This window comes from Podarcis filfolensis, assembly GCF_964270895.1.
Source record: "Podarcis filfolensis genome assembly, chromosome: 2".
NCBI classification, from domain to species: Eukaryota; Metazoa; Chordata; class Lepidosauria; order Squamata; family Lacertidae; genus Podarcis; species Podarcis filfolensis.
The window spans coordinates 61,624,707-61,641,615 of NC_139605.1; the positions used below are offsets into that span (position 1 = coordinate 61,624,707).

General features: G+C 46.1%; 2 protein-coding genes across 4 annotated transcripts in view; one reads left to right on the forward strand and one right to left on the reverse strand.

Moving 5' to 3' along the window:
* Positions 1-10,796, forward strand: part of CCDC69 (coiled-coil domain containing 69) — a 40,184-nt gene extending 29,388 nt beyond the window's left edge. The window contains exons 9-11 of one of the 3 annotated variants that reach the window (XM_083603918.1): positions 61-3,145; positions 8,126-9,836; positions 9,999-10,796. In XM_083603918.1, coding sequence (XP_083460044.1) covers positions 61-226 — 166 coding nt within the window. In that variant the 3' untranslated portion in view covers positions 227-3,145; positions 8,126-9,836; positions 9,999-10,796. Of the gene's footprint in view, positions 1-60; positions 3,146-8,115; positions 9,837-9,998 lie in introns of those variants that run through there. The other 2 variants (XM_083603919.1, XM_083603917.1) reach the window with 2 other exon arrangements.
* LOC310757989 (platelet-derived growth factor receptor-like protein) lies at positions 9,347-16,662 on the reverse strand. Its single transcript, XM_083603899.1, has 6 exons — positions 16,476-16,662; positions 14,459-14,795; positions 14,164-14,315; positions 13,140-13,433; positions 11,965-12,104; positions 9,347-11,536 (listed from the first exon to the last, which is right to left on the reverse strand). The coding sequence occupies exons 1-6, from the start codon at positions 16,528-16,530 to the stop codon at positions 11,315-11,317; spliced, it is 1,200 nt and encodes a 399-aa protein (XP_083460025.1). The 5' UTR covers positions 16,531-16,662; the 3' UTR covers positions 9,347-11,314.
* Positions 16,663-16,909: the final 247 nt, after the last annotated feature.

Consider the following 16,909-nt stretch of genomic DNA (forward strand, 5'->3'; position numbering starts at 1 on the left):
CCGTCTCTCCACCGGTTCTAGGACTCTAAAGTCATTTGACTCTGTGCTTCTGCCCTGCAGGCAACTGTCCGAGGAGCTCCTCACTCTCCGCGAGTCCCTGGAGAAGGAGTCGCAGCTGCGAGCGCAAGCTCATCGGGAGAAGGAAGAGCTGCTGTACCGAGTGCTGAATGGCGACTCTCCCCACCCGTTCCCTATCTCCACGGAGGCAACGCTCATCGCTACGTAGCATTCGGATAGGCCAGAAAGACTGGGGTGGGGCAGGGAGGGGAGAGGTGGCTCCTTCCTTTTGTTCTAGGCCTCTCTATTGTCGACTAGACCTAGAACTCTCATGCTGAGTGGCACTCGGGTGCAAGGAAGGTTCTGGAGGTTCTGTGTGCTTTGATTTTCTCCCATAGGTGGCCTCGTTGTTTTGTGACACTTGAAGAGGTTGAACTGGCCTGCCTTAGGAATAAGGGGGGTACTCCTCACCCCCCCACACACACACAAAAAGAGGTCAGCTTTAATGCTAGCCAAGACGTTTCTGTGTATGCCACTAAGCACTGACTAAGGGTCTTGCCCCACCCCACCCCCTCAGGGAGGTAGCAAGACTTGCTACCTCATATATATTAGGCCATGATGGAAATGGCGGAGATACAGTGGGCATCCGAGTGACTCACAATTTAAGATTTCAGTAGAAAAGCTGTAGGTGAGAAGAAGCCATAGGATAGAAGAGAGGCAATGGAAGTTTGAAGGCGCAGGCCCAGATCCGAATGTCCTTTCATCTGCCAGGTTTTGGAGGAACCAGAGTTTGCATGCCCACAACTGTTTTGGTCTGAGCTGGAAGAGGCAGACCACAAACATGCATTTTGATTCCTAAATGCAAAACTTTGGAGAACTCGGGCAAAAATATGGATACAAACTTCTGTGGTTGAGGTGCATTCTAGATGTTCACCCAGTCACAAAGGAGCTACTTATCTACCACAATCAGCTCCTGCGTTGATGGGAGAACTTTCTCTCCCTCCAGAAAATGACTCTGCTGTGTCATTTTCTCTGCTCGATGACCATAATCTTTTTTATATACCCTCCTCCATGATGTGTTCAATCCCTGCCCACATGGCTGCCATCATTTCCATGTTGAAACTGCTGCATCAGATAAGCAGCTGCTGACACGGCTTGGGAGAGAATTGAACGGGCACCTCCTTGGGCTCGGTTCCTTTCAAAAAAAATATTTTTTCAATAGAAGGTATTTTTGCTTGCTTTTATGAGTTCTTTGTCAGTTTAGAAAACAACAGATTAAAAATGGCCTTAAAATTGCAAGCCTTTGGAAACCAAGGGATTTTTTTTTCTTTTTTAAAAAGGCAATTTAGCTTCTTGAGAAGCTGAAAAGGAAGATGGTGCCCTCCACTGGTTGTGATGAAGCAGTGCTAGTAGTTGCAGAGAAACGGAAGTTGCTCCAGGCTGGAGAAACTAGAGGCTAAATAGATAGCAGGTGCACGTAATGGTTATTTTATGGGTTTTTGTTTTAAAAAAGAAAAGATGATTTGAATTGAGACAAAGGGTGTGTAAAATGTCTTGATTCTAATCAAGAAGCATTTTATACTTCCCTGCGTGGAAACGGTGGTTTGTACTGTGTATGTGAATGTAGCATGTAGTACACAAACAGTGGCACATTGCAGTAGCGACGCTCAAGAAAAACCAGTGAACCGCTGGTTGTTGCCTTGAGAGAACGTCACACAGATCTCTGCAATGTGTGGGCCACCCAGCCGAATGCAGCCCCACCGCCTGTGTCTGGTGGTCAGCCAGGTGTTTCCCACAGACATATGCACACACCCATTTTTGAAGTACCCGATAGACGACAAAACTAGGAGACTGTTCACAGCCGGTGGGCTGTGTCACAGCCAGTGGGTTGCGAGCTGTGGAGGCCTAGCTCAAAGGTGTGGGTTCCGCTTCTGCAGGAGGGCTTGGCGACAGTGACATTTGTTTGCTAACATGTTCAGTTCCTGAAATCATCATTCGGCCAACCAACAATTGGATCCCACCCAACCCTCAGTCTTGGCAAACCTTTATTTGTCATTCCTCACGTATAATGCAGCTCTGTCTGCAGCAGTGAAATGGTTTTATCTTGGAGAAACACAGCTAGCTTGTGTATATCTAATATCTAATTGAGGCTTTCCACAAAATTTTGGTATGGTATCAGTTGGAAAATCTGTCACTACTGTATGACAGAGTGATGATAAGTGGGAGTGAGAAACTGCTAACTAGTGATCACAGTAAATATCTCATATGTGTGTGTTGGTGAAAACCTCTCACCCGCTTTATTATTTTTTTTAAGTGATTTTCTCTCTCTCTTTTGCATTTATTATGTAAGTTATGAAGCAAATTCTGTGTGGATTTTAGGGAATTGGCAAAGGGGGTGGAAATAATCGAAGTGACCGAGTTTCTGGTACTGTAGTTAAGCCAGCACTTTTCTGATCTGGCCTTAGTGCTGCTAAAGGGATTCTGAGGCATGGGGGTAGGGCTATTGTGTCAGTCGAAAAGCACATGCATGCAGAAGGTCCCAGTTCAATCCCAGTTTCCAGGTAAAGGTAGTCAGAATGGAAAAGATCCTTACCTGAGAGCTGCTGCCAGTCAGAATAGGCAATATGGACTAGATGGACCAGTAATCCGACTTGGCATAAAGAACTTGGGAAGCTGTGTTATAATAAGTCTAGCTCAATATTGTCTACACTGACCGGCAGCAGCCCTCGAAGTAGAACCATTCCCAGACCTACCTGGAGATGTTAAGGATTGAACCTGGGATCTACTGCATGTAAAGTAGATGTTTTCAACCACTGAGCTATGCTCTTCCTCAGACGAAACTTCATATAGCCCTGCGAATACAAGGAGGTTGCTCACCCTCTCCCTGAACAACTCACTTCTTCAGAGAGTAAGCACTGCTGAGCATGTTATGTGTCGCTTGTAGCGGCAGCAGGGGTTGGGAAAAGGTAAATATTCTTCTTGTTTTGCTGTTGTAGGCTATTGGGACCACAGAGCCTCACCAATGTACCCTTTCCCAAAGATGTCCAAAATTTGAGATCTATCCACACCATACATTTAAAGCACTCTTAGACGACAGCCATGGTTTTCGCCAAAGGATCCTGGGAACTGTAGTTTGTTAAGGGTGCTGGTGTTAGTTTAAAGCAGAGTCCCGTGCACAGCAGAAGGATGAGGATTACGTGCTGCATACTCTATATTGCTTTATTTATAGTTCAAAGCAATTATATTACAGAAAGACATCTTGCCTCTGCCGGAGCAGAGAAATGCATCCTCTCTCCTCGACAGCTCGGAGAGAATCACCAAAGTGAAACTGCAAAGAACAGTGAAAAACAGGAAACCAGTGTACGTCACATCCAGTCTCCCTTTCCCGTGAGAAAACTCCAACAGTACAGACTGTGGAATGTAAACACCTGTCTCGTGACAAACCCTTTCGCTGCACAGTGAAGGAAAGCAGAAACCAACATCCTCCCCCTTTCTGTGAACATCACTGGGCAGCGTGTTCGTACAATATCAGTACAAACCCAACTTCTGCACATAGGTACAGTGTTGATCCCTGGATACAATCTTGGACAATACATCAGCAGGAATTTCATTACCTGGCATATAGGACACCGTTACGAGTCCCTTCTGAATACATTTCCTAGCATGCTGCAACTTTAATTGCAAGTGCTTTGTGCTTTGCTTACAACCTTCAGACTTCAGCAAAGCTAAACATGCTTTGTTGTCCTGGTAAACCCGGATTGGACATTTGACAGGAATTTTCATATCTTTGCACAATTGTATTAACCATTCACAATCCTTAAGTGAATAAGACAGTGCATTCAGTTCGGCTTCACAAGAACTTAAGCTAACTGTTGTTTGCTTCTTGCATGACCAATCAAACAGACCCTGATTGTACATGTAGCAAACTCCAGACGTACTTTTCTTGTCTGTAGTGTCACTTCCAAAACTTGCATCTGCAAATATCTCAAGACCACCAGACTTTCGATTGTTAAATCTCAGTCTGTAATGCATAGTGCCTTTCAAATACCGCGCTATGCGTTTCAGAGCTTTCCAATCCTTGATACTAGGATTGTTGACTTGTCTGCTCAGCAAATTACAGCTAACAGCAATGTCTGGTCTTGAACATCTGGCAATGAAGTTTAGCTTGCCTAGCACACTTCTGTACAATGTAGTGTCAGAAAATGCTTCTTCAGTGTCATCTATCTGATAACCTGTTGTCATCGGTGTGTCTACAGGGTTAGCATCCATCAGATTTAGTTTGCTTAACACATCAGCAATTTTCCGTGACTGGTGTACTAGAATGTTACCATCTTGATCTCTCTCTATTTCCAGAGATAGGTAGTTGTTTACCTCACCAAGATCTTTCATGTCAAAGTGCTCTTTCAGTTGAGCTAGGGCGTTATTGTACATTGCGACATCTTTCCAAAAGAATAATAAATCATCAACATAAAACAAACAGTACAGTTTCTTTTGCCCCTCCTCTTTGACAAATACACATGGATCAGCTTTCCCTTGCTGAAAACCTAGAGAAAACAATACTTCAGTGAGTTTTGTGTGCCAACACCGTGCACTTTGTTTGAGACCATAAAGGGATTTCTTCAGAGCACAAACAAATCCCTGTTTTACCTGTACGCCATCAGGTGGAAGCATATAAAGTGATTCATCTAGAGATCCGTACAGAAAAGCTGTATTAATATCATGGTGACTAATGTGTAGATTTTCCTCTGCAGCTAGCTTGAGCATAAGCCTTATGCTTTCATACCTCACTGTGGGTGAGTAGGTCTCGTGATAGTCTTCACCTGGTACCTGTGCAAAACCTCTGGCTACCAATCTGGCTTTGTGTCTGACTATCTTGCCATTTTGATCTGTCTTCGCTTTGAAGACCCATTTGCTTCCAAGCAGTTTCATTCCTGGAACTACTGGAACTAGCTCCCATGTTTTGTTCCTTTCTAAGGAATCAAGTTCAGCTTTCATGGCATTTAACCATGGCTCAGCTTCCTTTGAATCCAAACCCTGGATTTCTTGGAAACTAGAAGGTTCAAATACCTTCTTGGAGCTTTTAACAGCTGTTACTGCTATCGTAGCAAATTCATCAGCAAATCTCTTTGGAGGTCTGCCTTTTGTGGCTCTCTGTGACCTACGAATTAGCCTTAAGTCTTCAACACTCTCCTCTTCCTTTTTAGGAGAAAAACGACCTATTGTGAACAATGGTTCCTCCAATTCTTGATCAGAGCTTTCAGAGGGTCGCATAGAGGCTTTCGCACTCTTGAAATCCTCTGAATCACCCGATTCAGTTTCAGATTCAGACTCAGAACCTTCATCAGTGGGTGTGGGTTGTTGTGGCTGCTTTTGACTATCCTCAGTCTCATCACCGTCATCAGGATAACATTGGAAAATTCCCACATTCTCCCCCCACTTTGCATTGTACTCAACACTTCTCGTGAGCTTAATTGCCTTAGAGTCAGTCATCATTATTCTGTAAGACCCTTTCTGATAACCTAGAAAGATACCATGCAATCCACGCTTGTCTAACTTGGAATTTTGTGGTGAATGAACCCACATGTCAGAACCAAAAATTTTCATGTGTTTAATGTATGGCTTCTTGCCAAACATCTTCTCATAGGGGGTACAACCAATCGCTGAAGATAACCTGCGATTGTAACTGTAAACAAAACACGAGAGAGATTCGGCCCAATAACTCTCTGGAAGATTGGCATCATGCAGCAAGGTTTTTAACCCTTGAAGCAATGTCTGATTTGCCCTTTCCGCAAGTCCATTCTGCCATGGCGAGCGAGGACTAGACAAATCGTGTTGAATTCCTTTCTCAGTCAGAAAAGCTTCAAACTGCTGAGAAGTGAATTCTCCCCCGCGATCACTGAAAAGAGTCTTTATCTTCTTACCATGCACATTTTCCAACCAAGCACAGAATTCCTTGAACCTAGGAAAAGCCTCTGATTTCTGCTTGAGATTGTACACAAAAATATATCTGGAAAATGCATCAATGAGAACCATGAAGTACCTATTGCCACCCAAAGAGGGCGCTAGTGGTCCAACCAAATCTGCATGAACAATCTGGTATGGTTCCGTAGCTTGCCTACTAGACACCTTACCTTTCGCAGCCATTTTTACCTTGTTTGCTGCGCATGCTTTGCACTTCATGTGGTACCTGCAGGGTTTAATAGTCATACCTTCAACCAAGGCAGGCATTTTAGATACTGCCTCAAAATGCAAATGACCAAATCTTCTATGAAAATCATGAATACATTCTGCATGCAAACTTTTGTTAGAACCTGCAATGCAACAAGTGTCATCCTGCACAACATCATCATAATACAAAACAAACAAACGATCAACATATTCAGCATGCAATACATAATCATTTTTCTTTGTGATGATGCACTTCCTGTTCTTGAAGGAAACGTCAATGTTCCGCTCATTCAGCTGTCCAACGCTGAGCAGATTATGTTTGGCATCTGGCACGTAAAGCACATTCTGTATCGATAAGTCCAAACTGTGAAGAACAACAGTTCCGTAGCCTTTACTGGGAATTGTGTGGTCATCCGCCTGGTGAATCGCACCTTCCTGCGGTGTAAAAGACACAAACAGTCTCTTATCGTTGCACATGTGGTGGGTCGCCGCTGAATCAACAACGAAGAAAGATCTAGACGTCTTCTGGACCTCTGCAACCTTTGGAGTGAAGCGTGAAACCATAGCCTTGTGCTGCGTTGTCCTTGACACCGGACCTTTGCCTTTGCCTCGGCCTTTTCCGCGCGATGAGCTTTCGCTGCGCTGCTCTGTCTTGGCCCTGGGATATCTGCATTCCCTCTTCATATGGCCTAGACGTCCACACGAGTAGCATTTCACTGCCTTCAAAGCTTTGGCGCCATCTGGTGGTTCCACTGCACTATGGGACGACGTCTGTGAAGACTCCCCCTTGCCCATGCAGCTAGCACCCCGGCGATCTGCTTCATTTAAAATCACGGCAGTAACATAATCCACTGTTAGCTGAGCTGTTGGTTGCACAGCAATCTGGGTTGCAACAGACTCCCAACCTGAACCCAAAGATTGTAGTATCATGAAAGAATACACAGCCTCTGGAAAGTTGAGTCCTCTCTGTTGCAGCTCATGTTGGAGTAAAACATAGTGGATCCAGCTTCTGTCCTTAAGTGAGCCTCTCTCAAAGCGTCCCAAATTTCTCTGGCTGAGGTCTTATCACGCAACAGACAGAGCTCTTCCGGGGATACTATCAATGTAAGAGTTCCTCTTGCTTTGGAATCCTTAGCTGCCCATACATCTGTAACTGGAGCTGGGGGGTTGTCTGTAATCACCTCAAACAAACCCTCTTTCCGCAGAATTGCCTCTGCATACAAAACCCAGTCCGCGTAATTCTTCTTATTGAGCTTTGGAATCCCACAAGCATCCTGAAGGGCCATCATGACTCTGGCATTAGCCTTCAGCGTCATATATGCTGCTTTAAATCTTGCTGCGTCACTGCTGCAGCTGCCTTATTCCAAAAGCGCACTTAAAAGTTACTTTCGATTTCCCCAGCATAGTAACTTGTGCCTGGGAGCCTTTTGCCTATTCCCAGCAAAACGGCTTTAAAGTTAAAAGTCCAGCCATAAGGCCATTAACTAGAAGCTGGCAGGCTGCCCGGAGCAGTAGCACATACCTCATCAATCATCTTGACACGCAGAGCAGATTCCGATCCGATCTGTCCCTCTGCATTCCGATCCCTTGCCGGCACTCCGATTCGACTTCTGGGCCCATAACCACGTGTTAGTTTAAAGCAGAGTCCCGTGCACAGCAGAAGGATGAGGATTACGTGCTGCATACTCTATATTGCTTTATTTATAGTTCAAAGCAATTATATTACAGAAAGACATCTTGCCTCTGCCGGAGCAGAGAAATGCATCCTCTCTCCTCGACAGCTCGGAGAGAATCACCAAAGTGAAACTGCAAAGAACAGTGAAAAACAGGAAACCAGTGTACGTCACATCCAGTCTCCCTTTCCCGTGAGAAAACTCCAACAGTACAGACTGTGGAATGTAAACACCTGTCTCGTGACAAACCCTTTCGCTGCACAGTGAAGGAAAGCAGAAACCAACAGCTGGCCACACAGACCTATGGTAACCAGCAGCACCCTTAACAAACTACAGTTCCCAGGATTCTTCACAAAAACTTGTGTAAGAACGGGTTGAACATAGGATGTAGATGTGACCATCAGAGCCGCCTTTCCCATAGAGCTTAGTGGTGCGTCACGTCAGGGCGCCAGCCTCTCTAGGGCGCCCTAGCAAGTGGGGGAGCTGTGCAGCTTTGCCGGCAGCCTTCCCTTTCCCTGCACACCCGCCAACTGCGCCCCGCCAACCATAAGGCTAGCAGGCGTGCAGCTTCCCTCCCAAGCCTCTGTGGGGATCGCTCTCCCACAGCGGCATGGGGGAGAGTTGCGCCGGCCCCCCATGGCTGGCAGTGTGCAGCTACGGCTACCCCAACACCATCCGTGGTAATTTGGGAGCACTGGGCGGATATTTGCACCCCGGCGCCGCATCTGCTAAAGACGGCCCTGGTGACCATAGTGCTGGGTCTGTACTGTATGTCTCAGAGGACTTGTGAGGGGGAAAAGGGCAAGAGCAACACTTTTTGGAGGGTTGCCTCTAGCCAGCTGAAAGAATGTAGAGCCAATGACCCATCTAGTCCTCCATCCTGTCCTCATGTGGTCAGCCAGATGCCTGTGAGAAGTCTCAAGCTGGACATGAACACAACCCCACTCTGCCCACCTGTGATTTCCAACAACTGGTATTCAGAGGCATAATGCCCAGAGCACTTGAAGGCCTGAGACAGCCTGCAGAGGCACCTCTGCCAACTCTTCCTGGAAGTGAAGCAGCACATAGCACAGAAGAGGAAGGCTTCTGAGCCAACAGTTCTCAGGAGAGAAACTCCCCAATGGCTCTGCAGTCCCAGGGAAGGGAGCCAGAGTTGACACCAGATCCAAACCCTGCCAGGCACCTTTAGGAGGTGATACAAATAGCATAGAGTAGCATTAACCAGGTGGCTCTTTCAATCTATTGAGCTGGTTTTCTTGACTCACCCCTTGTAGTGGCCACCATCAGGCAAGGTGTTTCTTACCATAAGCCTTCAACCGCCCAGTCCAGAATCAGAGCTGGAAGCAGGCCAAGAAAGGATGACAGGAATAAAACCTCTCACTTGTTTTTCAGAAGAATAGAGGACCCACTCCATTACTTATGTCAGCTTTCAATACTTTGCAAAGCGGCCAGTGGATAAGCCTAAAAGTGTATACTCAGAAGTAAGCCCCCTTGAGTTCACTGATTCTTACACCCAAGTAAGTGTGTAGAGGATTGCGGCCTCTGTCATAGAAGCGCACCTTGAAATCACTGGCTAATGAAATACGTGAAATACGCCTTAGCGAAGGAGACAAAGGGCAGGAGCTCTGTTTACAGTTATTAACAAAGGAGGGTGCTTATTTTGATGAGAGTTTGGGGATCTGATCCAGGCGTTGGCGCTCTCATTTCTATGTTAGCAAACAGGGAAGGGTGTTTTGTGTTTTTGTTCACTTAATGATAACAGGTTTTATTATTATATTATTCAGCCTGCTGCAATAGCATGAGAAAGTTGTAAAATGGCGGCTGGTGGAAATTTTCCAGTGTTGCAAAATGAATGTAATTTCTTGCAGCGTACAAATGAATGAAATGTACTTTCCCTCCCATTTCTGAAGTATACTTGTTCTTTATATGGGGGGGGGGAATGTTTGGCCTCCTTCATTGCCATCCTCATAACGTCTTGATTTATTTCTTGGTCCCCTGGTACATATCCTTCTTTCTTGATTATGGGACTGTAGGGTGATGCTGATTGTTGGCAACAATGTTGTGTGTGTGTGTGTGTGTGTGTGTGTGTGTGTGTGTGTGTGTGCTCTTGCAGAAAGTGGGGTGGGGAGGTCATGAGAATTGGGAGGGGGAGGCTGAAAGCTGTTCTCTCAGTTGCCTCCCAACATGTAACTGCAAGCTTCCTATGGCTATGGTCCTACACATATGCAATAGAAGGTGGGGCCTTCTGAATTAAGCAGGACATCTGAGTACATGCTTGGGACCTGCACAACTGTGTACATACAGCCCTGACTACTCCATCTGGCTATTTAGTCTGGGGAGATGGTTTATAGGAGCCCACTGCTACACACATGGAACACTTGGATCCAAGCCAAAGAATTTAAATACCCTTCTCGGATGGGTGATGCTTCTGAAGACTCTGCAGCCTCTAGTAAAAAACTTTATAGTGAAGAGCATTTCAGTTCAGTGGAAAATCACTGGGCCTGCACCTAAAATTGGCTACTTAGACCTAGAGAGGAAAAACTGGCACCCTGGAACGTTACTTAGAACCAGTTAAGAAGTACAAATGAAAATGGACATCATAAACAACTGGGTAAAGTCATAAAAATAAAATAAAATTAACTGATGTTGCCAAAATGCCTTCAGTGCCTTCCTAGAAAATCTCTGGTTGTTCTACCTCTAATTTTCTCTCTTAAGTTTTCTTTGTGAAGGCCTTTTTTCCTTTCCTTTTTTTTTAAAGAAGCATTCAGTGATGCAAATTGCTACCTGATAAAGGTTTTACCATCTCCGCAAGGGCCAGAGCAGATGAGATGGCAAGAACTCCCAGCTCTACATTTTGTCCAATAGGACCTACGGGGTAGATATGGATGTGGGTATTACAGATTTGGACTGTAGTGCTGGAGGACTTTAAAAAATAAATAAATCACCTACTTACTGAAATTCTGCTCATGCATATCTGCCTTTGAAACTGCTGTTGCATGTACATGCATATATGCCGTAACAGGGCGTATAGCTGCTGGCAGGGATCTTAATTGGGAAAATTGCAGGGTTAACCCTCTGTAACCAGACAAATGGTCTCAATCCCGTCTGGAGTCTCTCCAGGCTGATATATATAACATTTAAAGAGAGGTGTCATCTGATCATAGATCTCAATAATCTTGTTTGACCCTGTGAATGAAGATGTTCACACAGAGCCAGAATTCCCAAGATAGCATTTTTCTGGCAATAGTCATGAATATCTTTGAGCGTTTTCCTGTCTTTCACAATATCCCTGCGAGCAAAAAAGGTACTCTGTCTCTGCTTCAAAAAGATTCATGCTACTTTAATGAGTCAAACATGAAAGGGTAAAGGACAAAATAAAAGAAGGCAACTGTTTATCCCTCGGTTTTTGATGGCAGCCTCTAGTCTTTGGATTTCCAGTAGGACCTGGACTTTCAGCAATGCAGGACCAGAGGCGGTTACCCAGACTTTGCCTTCTTTGGGGCTGGTGAGGCTGGAACCAAGCGAATGTGGGTGGACACTGCAGTGCCTCCTTGCAGATTTTCAGCAGTGCAGGTGTACAAACCATCATCCACAGCACGTGCTTCATCAACGTAAAGGATGCTCTCAGATTCCTGCTGCACCTGCCCACCACGTCGCACCAAATCTGTGCGTTCGCGAACGTAGGGTGGTCTGCCAATCTGAAAGTGAGAAAGGACATTATTTGAGAAACATGGCAGACCACATGGTAGTCAGTGCACAAGAGAGTTTAGCAGTGGCTTTTCCCAGTGTGTGGAATTCTAGCGGCACCCACTCCTGTAACTTGGAAATTATTCAGGTGCAAGCAAAGCGCATGACAAGGTTGCCTGGTGTTTATCTGCAGAGGAACAATTTATGTTTTCATTCTGGCCTACTCATTTGAGGAGGTCAGGCCAATCATTATTCAGCTTGGCTTTGTACACTCTCATTGGCTAGGTTTGTGGGTTGGGCTAGCCTTTGTTCAATTTCTAAGGGGGAAATTCCACAGATCAGCAGGAAAGGAGACGGGCTTAAAAGACCTGTACTGTTACAGTACAAGCCACTTTTCTTATCCCACACCCACTCACCCCATCAGCAACCTGTTACCTACTTGCTGTCCTGGATATTCCCACGTGAAATCGACAGCAATTTCTGGTTCCCCAAAGACAGTGCACGTGACATTGAAATTGTCTCCAACACGGAAGGAGGCCACTGAAGCTCTGATAGCTGGCTTGGGAACTGAAGAAGGATCTGCAGAGTTGGAAATAAAACACACACCAAAAGAAATCAGCATATAGACATCAGTTTATGCCACTGCCCCATTGCTCCTTGTGGAGTTGTTAGATAGGCATGGCATGGCGAAATTCTACAGTTCTCCTACTTGGAGCACAGGCTGAATGGAAATGGGACAGTGGATACTGAGTCTGAGGCCTCTCCCACACTCTCTCTGGCCTTAGTGATGCTCTGCGACAAGGCCTTGCCTGTGAAGCCTTCTAAATCCGACTGGTAGCCTTTGTGCAAGTCCAGCAATGGGCAAAGATTTGCATCAAGGTGTCACTGATAGAATAATGACTCCAAACTTTGACAGGTGCCGCCAACTCCCTGCTGAATCAGAATTACTTCTTGCCTGAAAAAAAGGCCTCATTCAGTGGACGTCATGGAAAGTGACAATACTTCCCACTCCCTTCTCATTGGCTCTCCCAGATTCTGCCTGGGTCCTGATTGCCTGGGAGTTATATATAAATCATTTTAAATTAGGTTAGAATCAGTTTTGGGCATTACTTTGCAACCTGTGGTCAGCAAAGCAAGACTCCTTTCCCTTGATCGGCATGACTGAATCTCCCTGATCATAAGCACATCCCTTGGATAGAATGAACACACCTGCATTCTCATAGTCACATTCCCTTTTGCAAAAGAATGGAACTGTTTGATTCAGCCTTTCTCAACTTGTGGGTCCCCAGATGTTGTTGAACTGCAACTCCCATTACCCCTAGCTAGCAAGGCCAGAGCTAAAGGATGATGGGAGTTGTAGTCCAACAACATCGGGGGGCCCACAGGTTGATAACTGCTGGATTAGATGAACTTCTTTTATCTCTAAAGCAGCCACATATCCTTTGGGGACAGTTTGGGCTGAATTAATCTGAATTTGACAAGTTGAGTTTTAAAAAACATTAAAATGAAAAAGGCAAGCAGATTGGTGGACTTTTCTTTCTCCCTCTCTCTCTTATACACATACACACACTTGGGAGATAGAGAGATAGATCATGAATTGTTAAGGCAACTTACAGTTCACATAAATCAGCATGTATTTTGTGGAGATCTGCCTCACCCCATCCACACTGGCCATGCAGAAGAGGGAGCCAGCATGGGAAGGTTGTGGGCGGTGGATGATGAAGCCCCTCTTCACATCATGTGAGATGTCTAGTCCATCCACAAGCACTTTCTCGGGGGGGAACTCCCGGTGCAGCGTCACTTTGGCTGCTGGATTTGTCACCTGGCATGGCAGGAGGGTGGGGTGGTTTGTACGCAGCTGAATCACTTCATAGTAATCTTCTGTGGGCACAAATAGCTCCTGAGGGTCTGAGGGGGAAGCAAAAAGGGGCGTTTGGATGTGCAGAGACAGCGTCTTCTCCTGGGCAGGGCCATACATTATTGTCATCTATAGCCTCTCTATAAAATCCACGTGCGATCATTTGTCAAAAAAGATGCTGCCTCTCAGTGAAAAGGGTTCCCAGCTTTTGAAATGGCGCCTTTGGACTAATCTCCAGGCCATACCCAACCCCCTCTACAGCCATTTCATTTACCAGCCCTCCTCTCACCCTCCTGATGGAATATGCATGGACCGAGGATGGCTGCTGGTGCTGTAAGTGTGTTTAAAAGTAGCACAGACGCAATATTCACATTTGCAGCTCCACCCAGTTTTCTTCTGGCCCTGCCCAGTATTGTCAAGTGACCTTCATAAGTGTGTGGGGGTGTCTTAGGAAATACAGTGCTACTTCGGGTTACATACGCTTCAGGTTACATACGCTTCAGGTTACAGATTCTGCTAACTCAGAAATAGTGCTTCAGGTTAAGAACTTTGCTTCAGGATGAGAACAGAAATCTTGCTCCGGTGGCACGGCAGCAGCAGGAGGCCCCATTAGCTAAAGTGGTGATTCAGGTTAAGAACAGTTTCAGGTTAAGAACGGACCTCCAGAACGAATTAAGTACTTAACCTGAGATAGCACTGTAATGACTAGGAAAGGGGAGACCAGAAGCAGGGAGGAAGAGGTCTACCCCCCACGACCATAAACCAAGAAAAAAGCCTAGCCTGTGAAGAAGATGAATGTTTTGCCCATCTTGTCCTCTCCATCACGACACTCGCTGTCACGGCACTGGAAGGACCAGCAGCTGTACTCGCCCATGTCTGCTGCGGTGGAATTGGCGACGGTCAGCTGACTGTGCCTCTCAAAGTGTTTGATTCTGAAAGAGACAAGGGCGAAGATGAGGCAAGGAAGAGCTTTCCCCTCCAGACCTGGGACATTCCATCCATAAGCACATTCACCACTGAACGCAAGACCACGTCACATCTACCCAACACAAACAGTTGCCATCAATATGCTCACCGCAGTCGCCTCTCCACGTCGTCGTCATCCAAGTAGGGAGGGTATCTCCATTTGACCGCCTTTCCTTTGCAGCGCAAGTCGAGGGCTTCGCCTGCTCTTAGCACCAGCGTGTTGGACACCTTCTGGAACTGCCCCTTCGCCACTGCCCTGGTCAGAATGGTCGGCTTGCCTTCCCTGGGAACAGTCGTGGCTTTAACTTGGCTTTTCTTTAGAAACTTTGGAGTCCCCTGTTTAAGTTTTTTACTTGGCACTTTGGGAAATTTGGAGCCACCAACTTTCAGCTCCTTCGTGGCTGCCTTCTCCAAAGCTTTGGAAGGCTTTTCTTTTTGGCATTCAGCTATGAAGAGAAACATTTATATGAAACATCACAGTAGTGGCCTTAACCTTCATTTCATATATACATGATATAGGACTGGTGTCACCAGTCTCTTGCACCAATCCTATTTTTTTAAACTTTCTATTTATGAAGGTCATCTTGCCGCACCTATCAGGACTATTGCCAATTGAATACAAAGAGTTACCTCGGAAGTCAAATGCCTTGCGAGTCAAACATTTAGGCTCCCAAACACCGCAAACCCGGAAGTGAGTGTTCCAGTTTGTGAACATTCTTTGGAACCCAAACGTCCAATGTGACTTCCACGGCTTCCGATTGACTGCAGCTTCCTGCAGTCAATCAGAAGCCGCGCCTTGGTTTCCGAATGTTTTGGAAGTCCAACGGACTTCCAGAACAGATTCCATTCGACTTCCAAGGTACCACTGTACACAATACACTAACAGATATTAAGCTTCTCCCAAGTGCATGCTCTCCAACTGCTTTGGACTACAACTCCCATCAGCCCTTGTCAGCGCTGCTGTGCTGGCTGGGACTGATGGGAGTTGTAGTCCAAAACTGCTGGAGTTGTAGTCCAAAACTGGTGGTGGCATGGTGCACATGCATGGGCAAGAGCCCCCAGTTGGCTCCACTGGTACATTTGCACCCCACAGACCTTGCTGCCACCTTGCCCCTCCTGGCAAGCAGCAGCCAGCGACTCACCTGACAGGAGGTCAGGTAAGTACCTTGGTCCCACCACACCATCTGCTATTGCTTCTCTGGACTCGAGCTCAAATGAGACCCACAAGCACTGGAACCAGTTGGCAGCCTAGGGCTTCACAGAACATCTTGCCTTAAAGGAGGCTTCCTATCTTTGCCTGCAGAATGAATTTCTCCTGCTCTAAAAAACCTCAGTTAAAATTTTGGATTCTTTGCAAAATGCATGTATCTGCAAGTATAGTCCACCCAAACCATGACATTCTCAAACGGTCCTGATATATCATGTTCAGCAAATCTTCTGGCGAATGTTGATTCTGCAAGTTTGCTGAGTAGCTTTGCTCTCTGATCTGCCCCTTCACCAGAGGTGTACCTAGGGGTTGGTTCGGGGCAAGGGCAGGTACCTAAAAAGGACCTATCAGACTATGGAGTGTCACTGTGTGACAACACAGTGATGCTGCAATGATAAGATCAAAAGCGGGAGAAGCTTCCTATCCTTCTTGCACCACGACACAAGGGCATTTGGGGTTGTTTTGCCCTTCCTCCTCGCATTGCCCTCATTCTGGATGCTTTGAGTATTTGGGTCATGTAAAATGTAGTAATTTCTAATGTGATTATTGCGGTAAAGTGGGTATTTTCTGTAGGAGGGTGCCAATACAGCTCCTTGCCAAGGGTTCAAAGGAGCCTAGGTATGCCTCTACCCTTCCCATATTTATAGCAGTGTTCCCAGTTGTTTGGACATGTAGGAAATCTGCACTTGCAATCTAGTCCAAGGCCAGGTCAAAGCTCAGGAGCTGATCTCTACCCCAGATTGGCTCCTGGTGTACAGCAGCAATGAGAGGCTGTGGGTGTTCATGCTCCCCGCAAGAAATTCCTTGTGTGGGAAATGGAGAAATGCCCTGAGCATTTTAACATTTATTTTTCTGCTAGAGAAGGGAGAGGAATCGTAGGAACACAGAGGGACAAAGGACAAAGGAAAACATGACTTACCCCAAACAAAGAGGAGGGTGAAACAGCTCAAAACAGCCAGCACTTTGAAATTCATCCTGGGACGAACCAGAGACAAGAAAATATGTCTCTGCACAGCCAATTTACAAGTGGCAAAGTTGCTACGTGCTGCTGCAACTTCCACAGCTTAGAAGAAATCTCACACCAAAGTGTTCTCCTTGGTGGGCGGGGAAGGCGAGGGGGTGGGCAGTACAGGGTAGGAAGGAGATTTCAAAGCAAAGCAAACTCATGGCTTGCCCCTTTCAACAAAACCCCTTTCACACATGAATGCCGCAAGGGGTCAGGATCCTACAGGGGAGGTGAATAGGCCTATTCAGTGCAGCACTCTGTCAGACGCGCTCCAGGCTTAAAACCAACAATTTCCAATTACAAAATATTATGGCTGATCCCTTTTCAGATGCATTCCGCAGAAAGCA